This window comes from Danio aesculapii, chromosome 20 (genome assembly GCF_903798145.1).
Source record: "Danio aesculapii chromosome 20, fDanAes4.1, whole genome shotgun sequence".
Taxonomy (NCBI): Eukaryota; Metazoa; Chordata; class Actinopteri; order Cypriniformes; family Danionidae; genus Danio; species Danio aesculapii.
In genome coordinates, this window is record NC_079454.1 from 7,496,826 (window position 1) to 7,520,261 (window position 23,436).

Below are 23,436 nucleotides of genomic sequence, written 5' to 3' on the forward strand. Positions count from 1 at the left end.
TACATATAGCTGTAATAATAGCATTTTATCAGTCCATAAAGCTTTGAAAGATTACCGCATATAAGTTTAAATTTGAGTCTTTGTACACATTTGAGCATAAATCAACTGTACAAACTTATTCAACTATAAAAACAAGCGGTTTTCTTTCAGATCTCCTCTTTCACGGACAGATCTTTTCATCTTGCAATATTCACCTTATTCTCCGCGTATGAGCGGGCGCAGCCATTTCAAACCTATTGGCTCGAGACTTCCGGTCTCATTCACTTCCATTCATTTTTAGACATTAAAAACAGCTTGTTTTGCTGCTTGATGTTGCAAACTGATATTTTCTTATTATATTATTCTATTTTGTCTATATAGTCATGCAAACACCTGTTTGTAGTGCGAGTCGTTTGGCCATTTTCTGCCATTTACTATTATTCCAAGTCATTTCTCCCATAGGCAACTGAATCGGAAGTTCTAAAACAATCGCAAAAATGAGCGCACTTCTGCGTTGAAGAATAAGGTCAATAAATATATTGAAATTCTTTGCATTTTTTAATCTGTTTGATGCTTATGTCACACCTTGATGTGACTGTGCACGCGCTCATGGACGAAGTTAACCGAGAGAGTTGATGATTGGCATCATGCTTCCAACAAAGCCTGATTGCACTGGTTTGGTCAACTCTAAACTAATCCTGAGTTTGCTTATCCATCATCGTGGTACAGGCCCCTGGTTATTATAACCCAGTTTACATAACTACAAGAATTAATAAGAGACTAACATGAAGAAAAATGAATGATTTAAGTCCTTCAGCTGTGTGTGTGTGTGCGCGTATGTGTATGTGTCTGTGTGTGTAATCAAAGTTTATGAACATCAGGTGTGAGGTGCTGAAGATTATCGGATCAATTTTATGCAACATTAAATAATTATTTTTTTTTAGGTTCATTTTTCTTTCTTCATTCCAACACAACTGATGCTTACTTGCAGAGTTTGATGGTGATTGACAGCAAATTTTACACACAAGGCGTGCACCTGGCCTAACAAATTAGTCAAGTAGAATTTTGCTTAAAGCTCACGGCCAAACTCTCTTTCGAAATATAATGGAGTCCTGAAAATGTAATGGGTCTGTAACTCACATTCCCAACCTTACTATATAGTAAGCAAATGTAATTAATTAATATTGCTTAGTAATTAATAGTTACACTGTAACAAGGTGTAAATAAAGTGTAAGCAACGTGACAAATATAACGCATTACAAGTAACTTGAGTAACGTAATAATATTACTTTTCTAAGTAAGGAGTAAAGTAACGCATTACTTTTAAAAAGTAATAATATTTGAGTTTAAAAAAAAACGTACTGCAAGTTACTTTTTAGTTCAGTGGTTCTCAAACTGTGGTACATGTACCACTAGTGCTACGCAGGCTTCCTTCTAGTGGTACGAAGAGGAATCGCTGAATAATTAAAGCTAAAAAATGAGCACTTTAACCCTTTGTACGATTACAACCATCTGATCCGTAAATTAATGTTATAGACTAAACCTTTTATTTTATGTTTCATTTTCTAATGTTTGTTATGTATTCTATCATTTGAAGCTAATTTCCTCTCCATATTTGTAAAGATTGTTAGAGGCGTATCCCGTATTTTTAAATCCCAATGTTGACAGGTATGGTTTAACCACCTGCTTTTCTGACACACAAAGCCTACTCTAATGCACAGTAAGCAGATCTAATCGTCAATTTAAGTGTAAATCCAATTCATACATTTAAAATAGAAGTTAAATGTTTAGATTTCAAAGATATATGTTGCATGTATATATGATTTATTTGTACATTTATCAAATAGAGTTTATATATGAATATGATGACGTATAGCCTAGATTTATGAGGTCCAAGGAACATTTCCAGGTTTTGATGAATAGGATATTATATGATAACACTTTACATTTATGTACAGCAGTTTTGTTTCTACTTTTTTTTTTTTTTTTTGAGTAACGTAAAAATATTACTTTTCTAATAAACGAGTAAAGAAATGCACTACTTTTAAAAAGTAATAATATTTGAGTTACTTTAATAAATGTAATGCGAGTTACTTTTTAGTTTAAAAAGAGAATTGCTGTATTAAAATTAACGTAGTCGTTTTGAATTCCGCACGCAATGAGAGAATGCAGGAACAGACAGAAAGAAAGATGGCAGAGCCTTACATTTCTGCAATGGAAATATTCTCATCATTTTGAACACATGCAAGAAAAGGAAAAGAGGATTATCTGAATGGACAGTGATTTTAATTTATAATAAGACAAAAAGGATGGAAACGCATTGCTTTAAACTTTCAATGATCAGTATGTACGGCATGTAGAGCTCTGGGGTCAGGAAGTTCTCAGATAACATTATCCTACATTCACTTTTTAACATGTTTTGTTAAAGGTAAATGAAGGTTACACAGTGTGTTGTTAATTGCAGAGCTCCTCTATGAAAAAAAAAAACCCTGCAAGTTCTGAAAGAGATCAAGCCTCACCCAGGTTAGAAAAAGTAACTCAAAAGTAGCTTTACTTTAAAAAGTAATACAATAACTCAATATTGTAATGCGTTACATTAAAGTCACTTTGCCCAACACTTAACACCCACACCATGTCAATTGTTTTGCCATGTGTCGCTTTTAAAAAAAAAGTTGATTCTGATTGGAGGAGGTAAAATTTATGTTATTGTTTGTATCTGAGCTGTAATTACTGTAGATAAGGTGTGGAATTTTTTTTATTATTATTAGAAAAAAACAAATTTATTAAATAATATTTTACTTTTTTTTTTTATTCAGAATAAATTTAAAGGGACAGTTCATTTACAAATTAACATTTACCAAGCATTTATGCTCATGCTCCTTTTGTTTCAAACCATTCGGGGTTCGATACTTCTGTTAAACACTAAAGAAGATATTTTGAAGAAAGTTGAAAACCTGTACCCATTGACTTCTATAGTATGCATTTTTTTTTCTTCTACAGAAGTCAATGGCTACAGGTTTTTAGCTTTCTTTAAAATCTCTTCTTTTGTGTTCAACAGAATAAAAAAAATGCTTTGGAACCAATTGATCGCGAATAAATGGTAAATAAACTTAAGTTTTTATGTGAAGTACCCTTTTAAGACTTTATATTTATTATCGTCATTACATTGATAGGCCTTTATAGTGGAAAATCGAAACGAAAACAAACTCCAGAAAAAAATTCTCAGATCAGCCTTTGATCATTTTACTCAGTTTTCCTTCAACCAATTATATTTTCACCTGCACTTCTACTGGTTCACCATCATATCCCAGAAAAAAAAAAAAAAAAAAAAAACATCCAAATGTGCTGTTGACAAGGACACAACAGAAATACCACAAACCAGCTCAACAGGTTCTAAGCATCTCTAAGCTCAGCGTCGACTCGAAGCTAATTGAGAAAGTGCATTTAACCCAAGTAAAAGAGTAGAGCGACTGCTAGAAACATTTAGATTTCTGTAGTTTGATTCAATAAATACATGATCAATAACCAGCTTTCACAACAGTGTGTCCATAATTCAGTTCTGAGACTTAAAAGGATAGTTCACATTAAAAAATTAACATTTACTCAGTTTATTCTGTTAAACAAAAGAAGATATTTTGAAAAAAGCTGAAAACCTGTAACCATTGACTTCCATAGTATTTGTTGGAAGTCAATGGTTACTAGCTTTCAGCTTTCTTCAAAGTATCTTCTTTTTGGTTTAACAGAAGAAACTCAAACGTTTGTAACAAGCATTTTTTTTTCCTGATCTGGGATTTGTGCGTTGCATATCAGAAAGAAAATACTTGTAAATTAATCCATCTGAACGACCAGAAGCTTCAGTTAAATTTCACATCCATTTGCCATCCACAGTCCCTAACAGGCTCTTAAGATGAAGTGGAGCCTGTTTTAGCTGTGGCTTCCGTTCCTCATGGGAAAAGTGGAGTGTGATCAGAGAAACACGGCCCTTATTCACTGTTTCCACAGTCGTGGCAGTCAATGAGCACATCAGTGTAACGGTCAGTGAGTCACCAGTCAATGGATACGCTCTTTTAAAAGAGAGGAGGAGGAAAAAAAATAATAAAAAAAGTCTTCCTGTGAGGTTTTCGCAGTGTGCAGGACCTGCTATTTACAGGGGATTATCCCATGTCACCAAGCCGGTAATTAAATTAGGTCATAGGCATCTGCGCTGCTGACAGACGCTTGCAAAGAGCAGTCTGCGTTTTGTCCTGTGATGTCCTTAACCGTTTGTTGATATTATTTCAAATGATTACTAATATTCTGAAGCAATTAAAATAGTTTCAGCATCGATATTGTAATGTTATCATTCGCAATAGTCACATCGGGAGTATATGCAATGTTGAGTCTGGATTACAAGTTATTATTTCGCAAGTGTTTATTGAGGCCTGTGACTGTATGAGGGTTTTAAAAGCATTCAGGTGTAATAAGCTGTACCGTTTGTAACTTAATTTAACAACAATTAATTTGATTGAATTGTTTATAAAACAAAGACTATGCAACAGGGCTGGGCTGATAAACAATATATTAAAATCCCGATTAAATTTATGTCAATATCAATGAAAAGCTCTGGACTTTTTTTACTCTTCGTTGATCTAAGAGGCAAAAATGTTAAGCCATTTAATGGATCGTCTAATTTTTGTGGCTTTAATCTAGTGGCCTGTTTCCAGTGAGTGCTATGGTACGGTACGCTTTTACGGCCATTTCCAAAGTCAAAAGGAACCAAAAAGCAAACCGTACCGTACATTTGATTATCAATTTCTGTAACTGAATACTGTTAGACCCTCCTCAGAAAACCGTAAATCACAGTAATTTTCCCTGTAATATTTGCCCCATTGGGTTTATTTAGGACCATTTTTTGTTTATTATACGTTTATAATAAATTACATAAAAATATATTTATATTTCACTCCCATATAAAATCCTCCCAATCAATCTAAAGTCTTTGCAGAAAGAGTTATTCAAGTCATTTGGTGGTGAAATTATATCACAATTGTATGATATATATATATATATATATATATATATATATATATATATATATATATATATATATATATATATATATATATAAAATCACAGAGAAAAAAAAATGATATATAGGATTATATATATTATATAATTATATATATATAAAAAAAAAAAAACAGTCATTGTTGGGGTACTCCTAAATCTGGAAGCATGAACAATTTATATCAAAATATATATCGTTATTGTTCAATATAGGAAATAATTAGAGATTGCATTTTTGCCATTTCGTCCAGCCCTAGTTATGCAGTATTATTTTACATTTGATTATTCAGTTACTGTTTACCAGAATATAGTTTGACTCCTCTGGAAAACAATAAAAATCGCTGTTTAATTAATTTGTTCATTTTAGTTTATTGTATTTATCTATGCTTGTAGAGAGTTTATTATATTTTATACAGTCTCCTACAGAATCATCCCAATCAATCTAAAATGATAACTCTTTTCCAAATAGTTATTCAACACATCTTGTATTCATATCGCAATATATATATATATATCGTAGAATAAAGAAACTTTTGCAATATTGTACAGCCCTAATTAAAATACTATTTTACGATATAGTTGCATTAGTTCATGTGTTTAAGATCGAACAATGGAAGAATTGGAATAATGGTCTTTTTAATGCTGTATAAATATCTGTTTTACTAATTTATCGTTTCATTTATTTCAAGTGTGTGTGTGTTCTGTTGTTAATGCACATTGAGTCTGTAAATAAAGCTGAATAAATAAACATTTACTAACGCATGACTAAAATTTAAAGTAATGCACAGTTAACGAACTAACAATGAATGCCTTTATCGTCAATAACAAACATTAACAAAGTTGAATAAATACTATATTGTATTGTTCATTGTTTGTTCATGTTAGTAAACAGTAGTCAACAATCGGAGTCCAAAGACAGGCGTTCTTCAATAGTTATAAATAATTTTATTTAGACATTTTCCTTTTTTGATCCACTTCAATTGTTGACTAATGTGTACATTAACGTGTATATGTGGTATAGAGTATCCTTATATGACGGCCATAAAAGGTCATTTTTGGTCATGTTGATAAGACAACCACAGACTTGAAAACTATAAAGGGTCTATTTTTATTTGTATGGATTCAAAGCTACAAAACAAACAATTTGTTTTTGTAAAATTAGTAGATCAGGCAGGAAATGCTTTCTCTTTCTGTGCCTTATGTCAACATGTCTGGCAAACGATTCCAAAAACAAAAAGCTTGTGAATATTTGCTTCACGATCTATGTGCATACAGTGGGTGACACTTCAAAAGGACTATTACCGCGACGTGTGGCGCCGCCGCGGCACCAAGAGACTAAGAATGTGTTTGTAGATGTAACAGCAGTTTGTGACTATGCTGCCAGAGGGCACAAAGGGACAGGATGCGAACGCACAGAAATATACAGTAGCTTTAAATACTTTGCTACTTGAAAATGAAGATGAAATAACAAAACAAAGAATTATATTTCCTTTATAAATCATTTAAAAAAAAACTTAAGCTTTATTATCATTGTAAACTTTAAATTGTAAAGTGCAATGAGGATTCATTTAGGAAATTAAAACTAAAGAATTCAAATACGACTAAAATGAAAGCATAAACATACATCCACAAATAAATAAATAAATAAATAAATCAATAAAAAAATAAAGCAGTGTTTTAGCTTAAATACTGTGAAGATGTACAGTGTTTGTTATTTTAAAGTGATAGGACTAAGACAGTCAATAAATAAGCTTTTTCATTTACAGTTTTGATTTTCGTTGTTGATTATATTGATCATCTCAATTTATGTCTTATTTATTGCACATAAATAATAAACGAATAATTAAATAGGCCTAAATAATTATTTATTTAAAAAAGACATTACCAGCGAAACACGGAGAAACGATCCGGCGCATAGTCTAAAGGGCTCCTAAGTTGAATGCTACTTCCTCAAAAGAATTAAAATAAATTGACCTACCTGGAGCAGATCACTAAAATTGTAATAAAAAATGCATAAAGCCTATTAAAGACATACCTCACACTCAAAAGATGACTTTAGCTGCTTGTTTAAACTAATTTAACATGAGGTGAAACAAGACAATTGTTATGTTTTTTGAGGGGAACAACTCGTTTGTTTTATGTTCAATTCACTTAAGTTTGTAAAAACGATGAAGTTAATCTTAATCGATTTTTGTTGGGACAATATGAAGGAATTGTGAAGAACCCAGCATTTTTTACAGAGAATCTAAAGTTTTCCCATACTAATTTATAGTAGTTCACATATTATGGGTCTTTAATTTTTAATTCAAATATATTTTATGCTTGTGTATTTGTAACAAATTATTTCATATAAAAATCCGGCTTCAAAAAGAGACGACCTGTTTTCCTTTTTGTTGTGGCTGATCAACACTTGCTACATTTGCATTCCTGATTTTCACGTATTTGACTACAAAAGCAAAAATGTAAATGTTTGCTTGTATTCTTCTTCCCTTGACGTTCTTTGAATAACTGTTTGCTGTCATTTTCCTCTCGGTTTCGGCTGAGGGACATTTATTTGTTTAAGATCAAGGAATTATAGGACAAGAATGAGACGCTGTCACTGAGGGATTAAGCTGATGGATTGTCGATATCCGGTACACTTTGTCTGTTACACAAACAGAGCTTGAAAAAGCTAAATCAACGCAATCACTTTTTGATTGACTATTTATTTAGAGGGGGTGAATAGTTTAGGCAATTGAATTGTATATGAATCAGTCCCTTCAGGATTTCATTTATATTTGTTGCCTAAAATGACAGTTTGGCAAATACAGTTTATATATAAATATATATAAATTATATACATAAATTATATATACATGTTTGATCCCACAAACTTGAATTGAACTCTCATCCTGGAAAATCCTCAATCGCACAGCATACATGACATTTACTGAAACACTACCTGCGAATTTGTTTTTAGAACAGTAATCTTTGTTGTCGGACAAGGACTTTGCAATACAACTTTAATGGGGCTTATGGCCAATGAAAAAATAAACAACCAAACTTGAGGCTCAATAACAAAGAAGAAAAACAATTTATCTCTGCAGATAAAAAGGTGCACCACTAAAGACAAATATAATCATCAACCAATGTTTGTACAAAATAGGATTAAATCTAGATCATTTCACATGCACAGTTCATGCTTAAGTCAAAGTTTCCATTTTTCCATTGATTAGCATTGTTTTGATTAAGGTTGCACGATATTGGAAAAATCTGATATTGCAATATTTACTTTTTCTGCGATAAAGATTACGATATGAATACAGTTCTGTAAGATAGTTTGAACAGCACTGTTTGACAGTTTCTGGGGAGTCTAACAGCACCCAGGCACAGAAACTGAATAATCACATGTAATAAAAAGGCTTCATCTCGTTTCTAGCCCAAATATCAAATATTTGGAGCAAGTCAACCCTTCAGAAAGAAGAGTTTTTTCTAACAAGCAAAATATTTGCCAATAGGGTCAGCAAAATAATCTTATTTTCACCTTAAAATATAGACATTTGGGCTGCAATCAAGACAAACAAGTAATATATATTTTTTGCATAAATAGTATAAATTTACAGTAATTAATAGAATTAAATACAGTTCTATAGCTCCTGGTCAACTATAAGTCAGACTTGCATGTCACTGCATTGCATTGCATTTCTTGCGATGTGACTACTGCGGATGCACACATTGCAAAATCAATGCTGAGACTATATATTTAGCAGCCCTAGTTTTGACAACATTTTATTTAATGGTGTCCTTGTATATAATAAATTACACATAAAAAGTGCAACTATCCCTAAACCGAACCCTCATCCCAGCCCTAACCACAAAGTACATGTAGTTAAATAATAACACTCAGTACTAAAATATGCATTTACAATGCAACAAGGACACCTTAAAATAAAAAATAAAGAGCGCAGCCTCCAGCAAATAATATTTTGAATACCCTTGTCTCTTTTTGACATATTAGAATAGATATAAACAAAGGAAAATTTCATAAAACAATAAAGTGGCCTTATGTTAGAGACAAACAAAAACAAAAAACACTAATTTCCTCATACAACATATTCAGCATCAGCTCTATTCTGTGTCTGAAATGATTGAATAAATCTTTTCAAATAAGTCAGTCTAGTCAGTTAGAATTGGACAGTCCCTTTACAGCATGTGTTGAACTCAAATTATCATTATTATTTCTAAAGAAAATATGGCTGGCCTAGAATTAATAAGAAAGTTGAGAAATAATACATTTTTCAGGAGACATTTAATTTCTATTAATGCCGACCTGATATCTTTGCATTCACCCAAAATTATACTTTTGTGCGGTATGTTTTTAAGCTACCTGTTGAAACCCCGGACATCATCTTTCAGTATTAATTCACAAGGCTCAGGCCAATGGTTAATAATTATTAATACAAAGCTGTTTAGTTTACAGACCTGATCAAACAGCTGCTTGCCAGTTGTGCTGGGCTGAACGGCAAACTCCAGCTCAGCGTCCATTGTAGTGACGCGAACATTTACCTTGAAGGGAAAGAAAGGAAATCTTCATTAGAATCTAGTGGTAACATATGTGTGGCCAAAAAGAGAAGCAGTGCCCATGTATTATGAGAAAGTTACAACGTCCAATTTTACAGTTTTGATTTAATAGTAGCGTCGGAAATTCTGCAACAATGAGAACACCGTGACTATGATGACTGTTGCGGAGCAATTAAACTAAATTAAATCTCATACGCGATTGAGCAAAGTTGTGATGGAAGCACGGTTGTGTGATCTCCTTTTGTAGTCCAGAGGGCGCTCTCTTACATAATCTCCAAACGCCCGCGAAGAAACAACCCAGGAAATCCCCATAGCATTGCAATATAAAACAGAAACAGTTAAAACTTCTATTAATTCATCAGGACTAACAATAACATGACTAGTGAATCATTTCAAAGAAAGATTTATTTCAAACTATCGACTGAAGCTATGAAGCGAAATTGGAGACAAAACTTATATGTGGTTTGGGCTGGACAATTCACAAATTGTTTATCTCATTATCATCCAATAAAATCAATTTCTATTTTCAACACAATTTTACATGCACTGTAAAAAATAAATCCGTAAAATTTACGGTTAAAAACCAGCAGCTGCGCCAGTTAAAAATAGCGTACAAACTGTAAAAGTCTTTTTTTTTTTTCATTTTTACAGAAAAATACCGTATTTCATTAATTTATAGAGGTAATATGTCTGTATTTTGAATTACCAACATCTACACATATTTTGTTACACAGATAGACATGTTAACACAGCCATATGCAGGTGGTGATGAGAAGGTTACATAATGAACCAATGCTCATCACAAACAACTTTTCCCACAAGCAGTAAAATCAGTGTACAGAAGGTGCTCAGTGTCATTCACACAGCTACTAAACACCAGTATGGTAACACCCATAAAATTAAAGTCATGAAATAAACATTGTTTATCAACATTAGATGTAACATAAATCTCTAATATACATAACTGATGGAAAAACAACTATAAAGATCCATATTTATGTCAACAGGGAATTATGGGATAGTCAATTTACGGTTATTTGCCGTACATATTAAGGAATTACTAAGGACAGATTTTTACAGTTTTTTTTTTACCGTTGAAATCACGGCTATTTTTTACAGTGTAGGTTGTCGGTGAACTACAATTCTGGGAGGTAAATGCTGCTCCATCTGAAAGCATGTGCTGGTGGTTCCCTAGGACTGGCTTTACTGACAAAAATCAGCATTAAAAAAATGGCCTTCATTTAACCGTGCAGCCCTATTTTTGAGTCAGTTGGTCCATTGATGAAAACAGACACAATCTTGACTAGGCATGGGACGATAACCGTTATCAAGGTATACAGCGGTTTGGAAAAGTCAAGGTTTTAAAACCGCCAAACTTTTTTGTAATACGGTTCCTAAGGTATGTGTAAGATTTTATTAGTTTTTTAGGACAACAGTATCTCCAGCACAAAAGATATTCAAAGATGCTGTTTTAAATTGTAAAGAAATCTGTGATTTTGAAACAAATTCATTTTCATCTCCAAAATATTTTAAATCTTTCAAAAAATAAAATATATTGTTTTCAAAGGGGGAAAAAAGTCGTTTTTTACCCAGACATTTAAAAATAATATATTTTAGAGCAGTAATCACAATACCGTGAAACTGTGATATTTTTATCCAAGGTTATCATACCATCAGAATCTTATACTGGCCCAAGCCTAATCTTGACAACTGAACACTGTGCAGCAAGCGCCTGACCTCCAACTGTGGCTCTAGAAACAGACATGACTCTGCAGGAGTGGCTGCACTGAACAATACGCCTCGGCCACTATTAGAAAAGAGGAAATGTCAATCTCTTCAACACAATGTTTGCCAGGACTAAGGTCAATAAGAAGGCAGAAGCTGCTTTACAATCAGATTTGCACCAATTTACAGGACAACAAAGAGCACATCAAGACATTTCCAGAGAAACATGAAACAGAGGCGTTTCCTCACAATAAACAGACGACACTCACAGAAACAGAAGACAAGGAATCATTTGTGAAACTCATGTCTAGAGAAAAGTATTGAAAGTTACCTCATCCTGGGACAGAAGACAGTAATACAAAATGAGATTCCAACAATGATCATTTTTGAGAAGAGTTATCAAAGCATGATCAAGTACATTGATTTGTTGATTTTGTTCGTGCGATTTCTGTCTAAAATATCGTCGAGCATAACAAAAAGATGTGCTAACTGCTTAGAAAGAATTTACAGTGATGTAACTGCTCTAAACCCAAAGCTCTGCTATGAAATAGAACTATGTCAATCACACGGCTCTCTGGAATACTTGATTCTGATTGGTCAATCATGACATTCTCATACAAAAATTATTCAACTAATCTCACAGAGTTATCAGAGTACTACAAATAACCTTGACTGTTAGTGAATACATTCATCTAACACAAGCAGTTCAGTGTAGCTTTTCTATCTGCAACAGCGTAGATCAATGTTTTAGGTCTAATTGTTTAGTTATAAGCAGCAGTGGAAGGCCTCGATCACACCAAAGACACTTTTTGCGATGAGGCGCCTTTTTTGAATGGTTTTCTAATGGTCATGAGCATTTTGCGGGATGCTTATGCACGCCTCGCATTATTTGCTGTAGCGGTTTGCTCCTACAGTTCAAAAAACATTAGTCAGTTGCGTTTTTTTTATTGTCCAATCAAATAAAAGCAGAGGCGGGGTTGCCGTTGAGATGACAGCAGTGTTTGTGTTGTCAAGATGACTACAGAGACTTTAAAAGATGGAGGAGAGACTACTGGTTGCTATTTCGAGTTATCCAGAGTTACGACTTAACAAATGATGAATATAACAGTGTCATTCAATATTACAATGGACTCTTTTCACAACACTGTTATGACGCATTTAACGGTCATCATAAATCTCTGAAAGTTTTTAATATTTAGATTTCTTTTTTAAATGTATGAACATTTACATGCATTTATGAATGTATTATATCATCAATTACTTATGCAAGGTGTTTGTAATGCAGCGTCTATGAGGCTGAGAGTAAATTTGACGTTATTCTATCCTCTGGCACCCGTTGGCACCATTTTTTTTTTGCTTTTTCTAAAAGTCTTAATAACACTATCATGGAGTTTTTCTTTTATTATTTCAGCAAATAGGGTTGTAAAAAAAAATTTTGTAATCTCTCATTCACTGCGCTTTAAATTTACCCAACTATGACGCTTTCCGCTACAGAGGAACCCGGAAAATATAACATAATGAACACCAAGTCTCGGGCAGAATATGCAGATGATTCTGTGGTTGCCTAGCGACATAAAAAGCACAGTGCACATCTTTTTTTTTTTTCTTGTCAACAAAAAAAGGCAGTGTGGTGCACCTCATGTTCTCCGAACAAAGCACGTTCGGTGTGATCGGCCCTAATAAGCGTGATAATGTACATATAGCTGATCGTTTTTCAGAATAAACTCTTTAGTTTTAGACAACAGCTGATAAGCCTGTCAGGCTGTATTCTTTGAGGAAAAACCTCCTAGATGTCATGAGATGACATTTTCCCTTACATAGCAGAAAACCAAGCAAGTGTTCAAACCTAAACAAAGAGTAGACACCACAGATTCTACCCTTTCGATTAGAAGTTCAAGAAAATTAAAATTGCAAAAGGAATAATTCATATATTTGGATAAATCTGTGATCATTTAATCTCCCTCACATTGTTTCAAATGCGGAGTGTGTTTACATGGACCCAATAGCCCGATTTTAGATTAAGACAATAGTCTGATTAAGAGTCTACCATGTAAACAGCTATTTTCGATTCATTTAATCTGATTAAGGTCATAATCGAACTAAACAAAAATTGGATTAAGGCATGTAAAGTATGCCAGATTCGATTTTAGTCGCATTATTGAAGTGCAGTACCTTGTGTAAACACCTTAAATCAAACTATTAAGCCTCCTTTCCACTGCAAATGACAGACCGGAAGACATTCATTTCCGATGGAGAGTAGTCCAGAAGCTGTGTGGATTTGCGATCATTTAAGAACGACCCATCACTACACGCGACATGGAGGAACATGCAGTGCCGGTGTTGTATCGAAATCTGACTCCTCGGACAAATCTGACTCCCCCTTGTGTGCACGCATGTCACACAGTGCCTGCAGCAGCTGTCACAGCGGTTTATCAGAAATCTTTTATCGATCATTTCTTCCACAACTGACCTCAAGAACGAACATAGAAGCCTTGTCAAATTGACAAGCAGCACCTGAATGTGTTCAAAAGAATTAAAAACGCCAAAATGGAACGAATTTATACCGCATTTTGAAAGTGAAACCACCTCATATTCCCTGATTAGAAGTTCAGTACTTATTACACGACGTTCTCTTCTTTACATTTACATTATAACACATTTAGCTCTGCGTTCTGGTCTGTTATAATGACTGTTTACATTTACAGTATATGCTTAATCACAGTAACAATTTCGTTACTTCTCATATCTATAGTCTATTCGTTTTCATCTCCTCTTTAGATATCTTCGATATGTGCACAATACATACATGTGAATGTGTAACTAAAAAGATATACAGCTGATTTAACTGTTGTTTATAAATCACAACTGTGCTATACAGGATTACTTATAAAAACACTGCAATTGTGACAAAATACTGTGTGTTTAATATTTACATTTATTGTGGTTCTTTTCTATCATATAATATTTTTTGTTGTGTTACTATTAAGGTTTGTTCCTTTTTTGCTCTGACAATGTAGCCGTTTTCTATGGTTCCGTTTATGTAGTTACTTGCACAACAGCACAGTAGTGTGGTGTACAGTGTTAAGCAGAAAAAAAAAACTGTACTGTATTTACTTAAAGATTTTTTATCATTTGAAATGTTGTGCAACAGTTTTAAGCGGTAGAAAAACCTGTACTATATTTTATTTATCAAAGATTTTGTGCAGCTGTTATTTTTTGTGCAGCTGTTGATTTGTAAACAGGGAGTTAAAGCCCTGTGTTTGAATTATATTTTGCTAATAAATAATAATAAAGTTGTAATAAAGGTTTTAATTCTGATGTAACCATTCATGGGAAAATACCGGATATATATCGTATACCGTCATTACTCGTACAAATACCGGGATATGATATTTTGCCCATAATCGCCCAGGCCTATGTGCCTGTCATTACCACAACCTCTGAAAGACTTTTCAGCACATCAGGCAACATGTAAACACATTCTTTGAAACAAAGCACAATGAACGTGCTGGTTTTCTTACCCAAAGCTCTGTGATGATTTTAGAATGGACGTTAAAATACGAGATGTAGTAATCAAGCCATGTTTAAAAAAAGCTAATGTAGCAAATTAAAATCCGTTTAAAATGATTTTGTTTTCCAAAACGTCAGGAAACAATCAGGGATTGATACTAAACTAATGGAGCAAAGATGGTGATATTTACTTTTATTTGTTTACATTGGTAAAATGTCTGCAACAGTAAACATTCAGAAGTTGTACTGATGCTTTCTTTTGACCATATGAAACGTAGATTAGTTGTAGCATTTATTTTGGAAATATTAAATTGAAAATCGAATATTGCATTATTTAATATTCATTATTACACAGCCCAGATTTGTACTATAACCACTGCTATTAACCCTAAATGAAATATAGCAGAACTAAACTACTGATATTCACAAATGTACAGCATTACTCTGATATTCAAATGTGCATGTCATACAGTGCTCAGCATAATTGAGTACAGCCCATTTAGAAAATTAATATTTGTATCCATTTCTCAGTGAATATAGGTAATTTTTTGGTGCATTTGAACAAAACAGATTTATTGAACATTTATTAATTAATTAATTAATTTTGAACATTATATTTATTAAAATAATATTTTAGTCACCAAACATATTTAGAAATGTAAAAATAATACAATTAAATTCAAGCTGAATATTGAAAAAATATTTTTAAATAAAAATACAACCTATAAAATTGAAATTTTTTTTTTTTTGCTTCTCTTGATTTTTCCTCGTTTTTAAATTTGTATTTAATATTTTTTCTATAACATATACATTTGGGTGTACTAGTTTTTCGACCGTTATCGCAAGTTATTTTGTGAGATAAGCTCCAGATTTGGCATCAGTACCGACTAATCTGATATATATGCACAAATATAATATTATATAGCTTCCTATTAAAAATATGAATGTACACGACAGATCTGTGAGGAGTGTACTTATATATGCTGAGCACTGTATAGATATTGATTTTAACATGGTGTTTTGGATCTAGTAGGCACTCTGGGCAATCAACACCACAAGCAATACAATATGGAAAGAACGTCCTGTACCAACATATATAGAGGACTACAGGGACCTTCCCTGAAAACATCAGGTAAGCAAACAATCACACTGATATTTACTGCTGGTGTTCATATACATCTATAAAATACATAATTACAGCTAATTAACATTAAAAAAAGCTTTAAATATAGTAGACTTCCACTAAAAACACTTATAAACTCTGTTGTGTCCAGCTGAAAACTATTGGTGAACCGTTGAGCTTAAAGATTGGCATCCAGCTCACCACAGAGGGGGAGATAGAGGAGGGGGTGGGTATCCATTTACCCAGCAAAACAATGAGTCTCTTTCAGAAACATCCCCTCAGTGGTCCACCTCCTGCATCAGGCTGCATTTTAATAGTGTCTCACAATTTCTCTGTATTGCTCTCAAAAAAGGGTTTTAGCTAGCCGACAAACGTTTTTTTATTTTGGCAGCAAAAACCAGCACAGTCACTGGGCTCAGGTTCTGATTAGCGTCATCGGGCAACAGACGTCATCAGACCAAATTATCTACGCTAGAGGGCAAGTAAAATTCTGAGAATGACTGTCTAAAATATAATATGTTTGTTTATGAAACATGACAACATTACAGACAGAACTGTAGAGCTACACACGCTCAGATCTGAAACCGGTGACTAGGCAGCAGCTGATCTACCGGTTAGCATGATGCTAAATAAGAAAATAAATCAAAAAGCCCCATTCAGGCGGCAATTGCTTCTCAAAAAGAGGTACTTTCGAATGAAGATGATTCCATAATGGACGTATGCGTTTGCAATCCTATGAACCTGAAACTGCTTTAATGCAAATTTCTAAAATTAGGTATTTACAAGAGCATCAGCATTTGTGCGATCGTCATGATAACAGCTAATTACACTGGACCACACCACAAAAATACACCTTTGTGGTTATCGTCATCATGTCATGTTCTGCAAGTTGGAATAAATCTGCTTTATGCACATCACAACTCTTAAGATATGTCTAGAGCATATGTCAAGTCTCAGTTTAATCCGAAACAGATTCACATTGACATATTGGGCTCTATTTTAACGATCTAGGTGCAAAGTCTACAGCGCATGGCGCAAAAGCAGTAAGTGCATGTCCGAATCCACTTTTGCTGTTTTAAGGACGGAAAAACACAGTTTGTGCCCCAGCGCATGGTCTAACAGGGTTGTGCTTATTCTCTTAATGAGTTCTGGGTGTGTTTTGAGCATTACATGCATTAAACCAATCAGAGTCTCATCTCCCATTCCCTTTAACAGTCAGTTGCGTCACGCCATGGTGCATTTGCTATTTACATGGCAGACTTTGTAAGTGGAAAAACTGAACACTTCACTAGCAAGTTAACCATCTGAAGCGTAAGGATAAAGAATGAGCCTCCTCCATTTGGCCTCTTTACTTTCTCTTTCTCTATACTTTTACTCTTTATTACTTTACTTTCGTGGAGTAAGGAAATTGTGTTGTACGCACTCCACTCAAGAGATCCATTAGCATACATATTTAATTTTGTTTGTTAAGCACAATGATTTGTTTCAAAACTATTTCTAAATTCAGTTCTAATTTCCAGCAAGCAAATAAATGCACAATAATGAAGTGTGGTCAAAAAACATCCAAACATACACCCTATTCTTATGCTTTATATAGTGACGCATATCCCCAAAAATCAACAGGTGACCAAATCTAAACTTGTTTTTATTAAAGCAAATATAAATATGCATATAATAATAATAATAATAATAATAATAATAATAATGATAAAAATTATTATTATAATAACATTATACAAAAGCAAGTGTCATGAATAAACTGAAAAAGGCCCCCCGAAATGAAGGCATGGAGGCAGTGGTTTTTATATTTATGTGAAAAATAATCATTTTTGAAACAGTTTAATCTTTTAATTTTAATATGTAAAGATATATGCATTGCTGTAATGTGTAAGCGTTTGAACCCACATAGGCACATAACTAACGTGCTCTGCACTGGACTTTAGACCTGATTTTAAGAGGGTCAATCGTCAAGTCTATTTCAGTTCTTCAAAATAGCAACGCACCAACGATGCACCATAACACACCTTTATTTTAGACCAACACACCCATGAGTCTAAAGTAGCTCAAATGAACTTGATATTAAAACAACGTTATGCAAAACGTGAAAATTAGGGTTGCGCTGGTCTGAAAATAGCAACAGACTGCATCAAACATGTCTTGCGCCTTATTACACTGGGTGTAGGATAGTTCATCACCGCAGTTTAAATCTCAAAGAAATATGTGACAAATGTGTACATAGTAATATTTTATTCATTAGTAATATCTTCTTAAGAAGCCTAATAAGACTTACATTACAGTAGCAGATTTTAAATGTGTAGTTAATGTTTTTGATTCCAGCCAAACTATTTTTTTTTTACCAGAAAAAAATGACAATAGGAAACACTGACAAATAGTCATCTCTGTTAAAAATCCCATGGGAAATATGAACAATTAGTGTTCTTAACAAGAACGATTGGCAAGAATAGCCATTTATATGGATGCAATATGGGATGCATATCAATTATATGCTACAAATATGGTAAAACTATTCTTAATTTTTTTAAATATTTTGTTCTAGGGTGACCAAATAGTACCAGGAGTGGTGTGAAAATAACTCTTTACTAATCAATAATTTGTCCTGTAAACTATTTGTGCAGGAAAAATATTTACTGGTCATTTACTACCTCCATTTTTCATTTCAGCTGGAAACAATAGCAGTAAACTGTAAGAAGGCTGCACAATAAATCAAAATTAAATTGAAATCATGATTTAGCTTAAGAGCAATTCCAGCGTTATGTATATGACATTTGCAGTAACATCTCAAAACATAAATTCACGGAGAAAGTATGTGTTAACATTATATTGAAACGTCTGTTTATATTTTCCAAAACAACTAACCACAGAGTTACAGGAGCAGAAAAATATCAATCTGTAAACATGTTTTATATTTTAAATGAGGAAAATAAACAAGTGTTATGGATGTGACGAAAAAAAGTTAGCGAGTTTACAGTATACAACATACTTTGTAGAAATTTGGTGTATGAATCTGCACAACACATAAGAAACTATGCTAATCAAAAGCATAAGAGTCGGCTCGCTACAGACCAAAAACGATTGATTTTATTTTATTTGAAATTTGTTCCCATTTACGAGGAAACAGCTTCGTTATGGATGTGACATCTCTCTGTTATGGATGTGACAGATGTGAAATTGTCACTTGTATGACTTTGGCAAATCAAATATAATAGTTTGAAAACATTGAAAGAGACATTTGAGTGTTTTTAAAGCACTGTAAAATACTTGCTTACACAAAAAACGCAGAAATAGTTTCGATATTTTGAAAAAAAACTGATTTTTTTCATGCCAAGATTGACATTTGCATGGAATTGATCATAAGCTGCAATTGTCGTGCACATCTTGTCAGAGAAGCACGGTTCTGTGATAGTAGAAAATCTCCTCTGGAGGCCAGAAAGTGCAAATACGGCACAAAGAGACCCCCGAAACCAAACAGGATTTAACAAAACTAATAAACACACGATTACTGAATCATCTCATAGAATAATTTATTCCAAACACTCGAATGAAGCTATAAGGTTTGGAGTAAACCCAAGCTATTAAATAAGGTATTTTCTATTGCAGATGTAGCAATAACAGAGCCGTAGTACACAGATTACCGCAGAAAGGTTCTCTTCGATTTCAGAATCGCGCTGATCAAATCATTATGATTTTTCCATAGCTTGTCAGTGTACTACAGCTACACGGTCTCCACAATTCCTTTGTTGCCCCAACTTAACTGCTTTACTAATATTAGTGGATTGAACTTAAAAACCAATTAAGTTGTTCCAAAAAATATCAAGAATTGTGTTCTTTCAGCTCAGAAGTTTTCAATAAAGCAAATGTGTACTACAGTATAGTAAATACTACGCCATCTGAAAGAATGTGCCAGAGATTTACTACGGATTTTCAACTCTGAAAACTGAACTGACACAGTTTCAATTTACTATAATCTTCTATGTGAAGCTGCTTTGACGCAATCTACATTGTAAAAGCAGTATAGAAATAAAGATGAATTGAATGCTGATCACAGAACCAGCTTTACTGACAAAATGCACATGAAAACACCTTTAATTAATCATGCAGCCCTAAATTGCATGTTAATTCAAAAAAGCATATTTTGAAATCTTGCCTTCTACAAGGAGACAAAAATGTTGTAATGTTTCTGCTTAGAAATACATGTCCGGAATTTTCCTCCAAACGTTTCTTAAGTTCCACTTTGGATGGTTGTGTGTTAGCATTCGATATAGCTGGCGGAGCTAAAGCCAGAGCTCACATGAGAATTGATTACAGCACAATGAGCTTTTCTATGCTACATCACCAAAGGGCGTAGCAAGCATTGTCTAGTTATCATTTGTTCAACTAAATAATTGATAACAAAGATTTAAGAGGAAACACCCTCGGCTGCTGAAAGTGCTGATTATAGACACACCTGACCTGAAACATGCTACAAAAGCTAGAGGGAAAAACATTAAGACTCAAACGTGCACACAAGTGGATTCAGCATCAAAGTCAATAAGACCTGGCTATATTAACCTAAAACTGAGATAGACGATTACTTTATTAAACAGCCAATCTTAATTTTAAAACGTATACATGACCAAAAACATTACTCTCTGAACCCAATTCATCCACTTCCAGCTAAACTGACCATGGCACTAAGAACAAGCCTCTGTATTGAGTGGTTTAGTAGGCAGCACACCGGGCACCAATGATGAATGACAAGCCCTGAGGAAAGCAACATGATGTCATTTCCTCCACATACGGTTCCTCACAACCGTTACCATCTTAAACAATATGACAACACATGATTCAGTCAGCACCTGCTTTTTTTAAAAAGAGCAAACACAGATAAGATTCAATACTCCAAATACTTAAACAAATATATTACCTCATAAGTAGGGCAGGGCGATATGGCTCGATAATTATTTTCCATTTTCAGGGTTTCTGTAGGTTTTATTAAGTTAAATTTAACACTTTTTAAGACCATTATGAATATTCCAGTTGGAAAGGATTTTCACTTGCCCCATCAAAAATTTATTATAATTGAATACATTTAATAATACAATAATAATAATTTAATAATAAAAATATAGGTCCATATCCTTAGCAGTAAATAAAAGAATGTTTAAACAAAAGTTAGGAAAGAAATTAAAACATAGTAAATAGTTTAAAAGGCTATTTTTTTAAATAAAAGGTTTTATTGAGATGGATTGTTGGTGTGTTCATGGCCAGATTGGGCAGTTATACAAAAACAAATAAAAGTAAAGATATATAAGACTTGCACCACAATATTTCAGTAGATTTAAGACTTTAAGGCCTATTCAGCTTTTGAGATTTAAGACATTAAGACTTTAAGACCTCGCGGATACCCTGATATTGAACAATAATGACATAGATTTTGATATCAGTTGTTAATGTTTACAGATTTTAAAAGAGCCACAAAAATGAGAGGGTCATCTCTAATATCAACACACTATTAGATTGTCATTGTTGCACATTTATGCTGTGCGATTGGCTCTTAGATCAATACAGAGTAAAAAAGTCAAGAGCTCATCATATTAACATCAATTTTATTGTGATTTGATATAATATCGTTTATTGGACCAGCCCTATGCATGGATCATATATTCTTAGTATTACACATTTGTTGAAAGTGGCTAAAGCAATTGGGAACTACTATGAAACAAACATTTTGGCATTACTGAGAAGTAACTTGCAAACAAAACTACTGAACAAATGCAAAACTCACTAGACGCCATATCATACACCTGGCACAATAAGGCACAAGACGTGTTTGCCCCGACGTCTTGTGATTTTCAGACTAACGCAACCTTAATTTTCCTGTTTTGCACCACGTTGTTTAAGTGAAGTTTCATAAACCAAATTTCGAGAGGAGCACGTGATATGATTGAGCACGTCTGGCCACTCATCTGTAATCAGTAATAATCCAATCAGAGCGATCCTAGTTTACTATAAATGGATCATTTTCTCCCTAATGTTTTATCTTCATTTGGAAGAATCCCCCCTTCCACCCCTTCTCTCCTCCTTTCCTCCCTTTTCAAAAGGGGGAACTCTCGAGACCTACCTGATCTCGGATCTCCTGATTGGCTTATCGACCGGGCGGGAGCCCTGGGCTCAAAGATCTCCGAGCTCAGGGTTCTCTCCAGGGACAGCATGCCAAACCAGCTTTATACGCCAAGCATATCTAAGTGGGAACTCTTGAAATAGCTAATTCATTTGCGCTACTTTGTGGACTCATAGGTGTTTCGGCCTAGAAAAGAGATGTGTTACGGAGCGATGTTGGTGTGTTGCTATTTTGAGGAAATGAAATAGACTGTGCAATAGACAAGCTGAAAGCAGGTCTAAAGTCCAGCGCAGAGCGCGTTATTCGCACCTTGCTTAAACATTGCTTAAAACACACAGGATGTACAGCAATACACAAATATCTTCTTTCATTCATTCATTTTCTTGTCAGCTTAGTCCCTTTATTAATCTGGAGAATGAACTGCTAACTTATGCAGCATTTGTTTTACGCAGCGCATGCCCTTCCAACTGCAACCCATCTCTGGGAAACATACACAAATATCTAAATAAATATAAAACCACTGCCTCCATGACTTCATCTCGGAGGGCTTTTTCAGTTTATTCAGGACAACTTTTATATAACTTGTATAAAATATTTGTTTCAATAAAAACAAGCTTAGATTTGTCCACCTGTCAGAGTTTGAACCATATGGGGCATAGGACGTGTGTTAGGATATAACTCAGTTTTTGACCACAATTCTTTATTATTGTTCATTTATTCGTTTGCTGGAATTTAGAATTAGTTTGAAACAAATCTTTGCACTTAAACATAATTATGTAGGCTAATGAATGTCTGTGCATCCAACACTGTTTCCTTATCCACGAAGAGAGAAAGAGAAAGTGAAGGTAAAGGCCTATTGGAGGAGGCTCATTCTTTATCCTTGTGCTGCAGATGCTGTTTAACCGTTTTCTCGCTAGTGAAACTTTTAGTTTTTCCACTTAAAGTCCACCATGTAAATAGCAAATGCGCCATGGCGCGACGCAACTGACTCTCAAAAGGAATGGGAGATGAGACTCTGATTGGTTTATTCTCAAAATACACCCAGAACTCGATAAGAGAATAAGCTCAACCCTGTTAGACCATGTGCCGTAGAGCGTATTTATCCGACCTAAAATAGCAAAAGTGGATTCGGACACACCCTTAATGCTTTTGCGCCTTAGAATTTGCGCCTAGATCAAAATAGAGCTCATTGTTAGACATGTTTCTGGGAACTGTAACTATTTGAATGGATAAGGGTTGAAGTAACAACCATATATTTGTTCCATAAACAAATAAACCCTGCTTACAAACAACAACAGAAACAATCACAGAAGATATAATTTGTGGTGTTAAACATCTGGATTTGACAAAAACTAAAATGTTTGTTATGGCT

The 23,436-nt window shown here is 33.9% G+C and overlaps 1 protein-coding gene across 1 annotated transcript in view; it reads right to left on the reverse strand.

Moving 5' to 3' along the window:
• The window catches only part of ezrb (ezrin b), a 66,965-nt gene that overhangs the window by 41,153 nt on the left and 2,376 nt on the right, over positions 1-23,436 (reverse strand). The window contains exon 3 of the mRNA XM_056480682.1: positions 9,487-9,570. Within this exon, the coding sequence (XP_056336657.1) occupies positions 9,487-9,570 (84 nt within the window). The remainder of the gene's footprint in view (positions 1-9,486; positions 9,571-23,436) is intronic.